Source organism: Anastrepha obliqua, chromosome 2 (genome assembly GCF_027943255.1).
Source record: "Anastrepha obliqua isolate idAnaObli1 chromosome 2, idAnaObli1_1.0, whole genome shotgun sequence".
Classification (NCBI taxonomy): Eukaryota; Metazoa; Arthropoda; class Insecta; order Diptera; family Tephritidae; genus Anastrepha; species Anastrepha obliqua.
This window is the reverse complement of record NC_072893.1, coordinates 72,551,174-72,554,704: the sequence shown is the minus strand read 5'-3', so window position 1 is coordinate 72,554,704 and position 3,531 is coordinate 72,551,174. Positions and strand designations below refer to the sequence as shown.

The 3,531-nt window shown below is 37.0% G+C and overlaps 1 protein-coding gene across 2 annotated transcripts; it reads right to left on the bottom strand.

Annotated features, from left to right (window-relative positions):
- LOC129239383 (zinc finger protein 568-like) lies at positions 1-2,516 on the bottom strand. Of its 2 annotated transcripts, none has more exons than XM_054874847.1 (7): positions 2,171-2,516; positions 1,859-2,103; positions 1,658-1,775; positions 1,401-1,595; positions 925-1,344; positions 227-854; positions 1-156 (listed from the first exon to the last, which is right to left on the bottom strand). In XM_054874847.1, the coding sequence occupies exons 1-7, from the start codon at positions 2,367-2,369 to the stop codon at positions 54-56; spliced, it is 1,908 nt and encodes a 635-aa protein (XP_054730822.1). In that variant the 5' UTR covers positions 2,370-2,516; the 3' UTR covers positions 1-53. The 2 variants fall into 2 exon arrangements, with proteins under 2 accessions (XP_054730822.1, XP_054730823.1); XM_054874848.1 differs by having other exon boundaries at positions 2,186-2,516.
- Positions 2,517-3,531: the final 1,015 nt, after the last annotated feature.

Below are 3,531 nucleotides of genomic sequence, written 5' to 3'. Positions count from 1 at the left end.
ATTTCATTATTAAAGCTAAATTTTAGTAATGACAATGCTGCAGTACAGTTTTATCAATTCCAAGGCACTAAATTATCACTATTGAGTTGTTCAAATGTCTCAACTGCTAACATATGTGCTGGCTCCCCACTGGGCATTTGGCTAACATTCCGTGCGCTATAGTATGTTAGAAAAAATTAAAGAAACTTATATTAAATAATTTTACTAATAAGCAGCTTCATATTACCTCATGAAATTGCAACAGTTATCAACAATATCACTTTTAACTGGCAATTTATCATAAATATGCGTATATGAATTATCCATTCCTGTATTACTTGCGACGGCTTTTAGATCGCTTTCATTGTCAGTCAACAAATTTAAAACGACCTCGTCCCTTGAATTCTCAATCTTCACGACACCACGCTTGCCCATGCTATTAATGGTATTTAGGCTCGCAATATTTGACACACCAGCTTTATCAGCATGTTGCTGGTTCATGTGTTTATTAAGATTAGCTTGACGCACAAAACGACTTTGGCACAGCTGACAAGGGTATGGTTTATCACCAGTATGGCTAAGCAAATGTGTATTCAAATCAGTTTGGCGTGCATATTTTTTATCACAGTGTGGGCATTGTATGGTTTTATCCATATGATTAAGTTTCATATGCGTTGTCATCGAGGAGTGTTGTATAAAACGTTTACCGCATATATTACAACCATAAGGACGTTCGCCGGTGTGACGACGCTGATGGCTTTTCAGCGTTGTAGGGCGTAGGAAGCGATCACCGCAAAATTTACACTCGTAAGGTCTCTCGCCAGTGTGGGTGCGTATGTGATGATTCAGAGCGTAAATTGTGGAGTAGGCTTTTGCTGTAAGACAAGTGTTTGGCATAGAATAAAAACATCAACAACAACAACAACATTGAATTTATAAACATACGGCACATTGTGCAGAGGTAGTCTTTTTCACCGGTGTGCATCACCATATGATAACGCAACTTTGACGCCGATATCATATGCTTGCCGCATACGTGACACGGAAACATGCGCTTCGGTTTTGGTTCTTTAATTCTACGCGTTTTAGTACAATTTTGAGCCGTTTGTTGTGGTGTTTCTGGTTCTTTTTCCTCGCATAAAATGTTTTCACTACTAGGAACCAGTAGTGGATTGGAGTTGTCACAGTTAACATTTACGCGAGGACACTCATATTCCGAATTAGGCTTTTTTGGTCTATTGCACTTTTTACTCCGCACACGTTGCTTTTTGGTTGTTGTACTTTTCACTAAATGTACTTCCATATGGGCTTTTAAGCCAATGGTTGTGAAATAACTTTGTTCACAAATAGCACATTTGAATCGGCCTAGAATAATTGCTCAAGTATGAATCAAGGAATGTTATATGTAAGCCCATACCTACCCTTAGGAAAAATATGTGCTTCTGGCGAATACATAGGATCCGTAATCTTTTCATTATCAGCATTTTCGTCAGCTATAAATTCATCATCATCATCGTATAGTGACCCATTGAGTGGATGCACCAGGGGAGTTTTCATTAGGTCTAAATTTTGTTCGTATAAATTTAATTTTTCCACGGCATCAGATTTATTTTTACCTGCATAAATAATAAATATTTATATGTACATACTAGTTTACCAAAATGTATCAATTACTTACTAATTAACTGTTTTAAGGGTTTGTCATCCTCGCTATCATAAACGAAGTCTGAGAAGGAATGAGTGGATATTTGTGACTCTAGTCTATTCTCCGCTAAATTGAGGTGTGATTGAATTTCCTAAAGCATTGCATAATTTGTTGATAAATATTTTATTGATTAAATTGTGCTAACTTAATGCATTACCACTAATGCGTACTAACATTTTCACTTTCGGAATCTTCAAGCGGATCTTTTGAGCATTTCGCCGTTTGCATACTACAGGCATCAATCAAGTCAGCGTCAGCCCGCATATACGCCACTGCCATATCGTTGTCGGGCAACTCAAACTCGGATGGTGTTACCGCTCTTGCTACCTTTTCATGTTTTTGCAACAACAGTTGACTATACAGCTTATCGTAACTTTTTATAGCCTTATTGCGAAACTCGTAAGCACTCTGAAGGCCACCTGGAAGATACCAAATTATTTAAATCTGTTAATAAACAAGTTTCTAAAAATAATCTTTTTGTCTTACGACTGCAGCTATTACACAGCAATTCTGGCATCCCATTGACCTCTGCCTGCACTTCTAACTGGGTGCAAGCTGTGTAGGCTTTGGCATATGCAACCGATTCCTCTTCTCTGTCCAATTTGAAAAAATCCTGCAGTGAAACATGTCGACTTTTGCACTTCCGCAAACAGACTCTACAATGGAGTTGTCCGTACTGTGCCATGTTACAGTATTAAACTGACTTCACTTGAGGCTATGTGCCCATTATCTTTCATAAATTCACGGCCTAACGAGTAGCATTTCTCTTATTTGCAGATAAGAAACTAAATCAAACAGAAAAAGAACGAAAACTGAAAGCGCGTAAAATATCTTGACAATGGTTTTCATATTTATTGACATTTTACAGTTTCTACATAGATAAGTTTCTTAATTTCTGTAGTTCTATATTAAACGCACGGTTGTATTCGTATAGAACATATCTCATGTAATGGTGCGCACACTGACCAACGTATCGTAGTCCCTCACCGCAGCCCGAAGGATACACAAAATTGAGCAAAACGTATCCCGTAGAAATCAACGCCGCTCTTTTAGTTACGTATTTTAACAATACATTGGTTTGTGTGTGTTTGTGCTTAGTTGTGTCACCACAATATTGCCTTTGATATTCTTGCTTACATGCTTTTATACACATCCGCGTTATCAGTTACAATTTTTCATTGTTTGATAAACCAAAGTCAAAAACCATCAAATGCAAATAGGTAATTTATCTATAATTAACATTATTCAACATTGTTTTCAAGTTATTTAAAACCAAATATAATTTTTTCAAGTTTATTTTGAAAGTGATTTCGAAATGTACTGTTTGGCAACATTGTGTGGTGAGAGAGCAATCAGCTGACACGATTCTACGGAACTTTCCAAAATCCTTTTATAAAATCTACGATACCACAGAACGGAAGGGTGGTGGTTTTTCATTTACATGGAGCTCTCGTGAGTTTCATCGCATCTCTCAGCTGACAGGGGCCTGCGTTTACGTCGGTGAGTGCTGGCACCATAAGAACGATCGCTTTTTCTGCAATATGAATTCATAACTTATAATATTTAATTACTATATAACTAGCAATATGTTTATGCATATGGTTTTTGGCTTTTGTTTATTATGAAATGGAAAATTGTAACTGCCTTCACTCTGATGGTGTAAGAGGGTACAACTTTTGGAAGCATTTCCGATAATCCTTACAAATACACCATCACGTGAAGCAGTGAAGTGCTGGTATTGTGTAGCTCATAATATTATCTTATGTCCATATTTTACCATAAATTCGAGATGAATGGCTATTTCGGAGTTTAACGTTAAACTCCACTCATAAATACGTTGCTTACCG

Excerpts from the sequence above, each read along its gene's own strand:
- LOC129239383 (XM_054874847.1), bottom strand. The coding sequence starts at position 2,369 with ATGGCACAGTACGGACAACTCCATTGTAGAGTCTGTTTGCGGAAGTGC. Across the intron at positions 1,345-1,400 it reads AGCACATATTTTTCCTAAGG|GCCGATTCAAATGTGCTATT; the intron begins GTAGGTATGGGC and ends CAATTATTCTAG. Across the intron at positions 157-226 it reads AACTGTTGCAATTTCATGAG|CGCACGGAATGTTAGCCAAA; the intron begins GTAATATGAAGC and ends AACATACTATAG.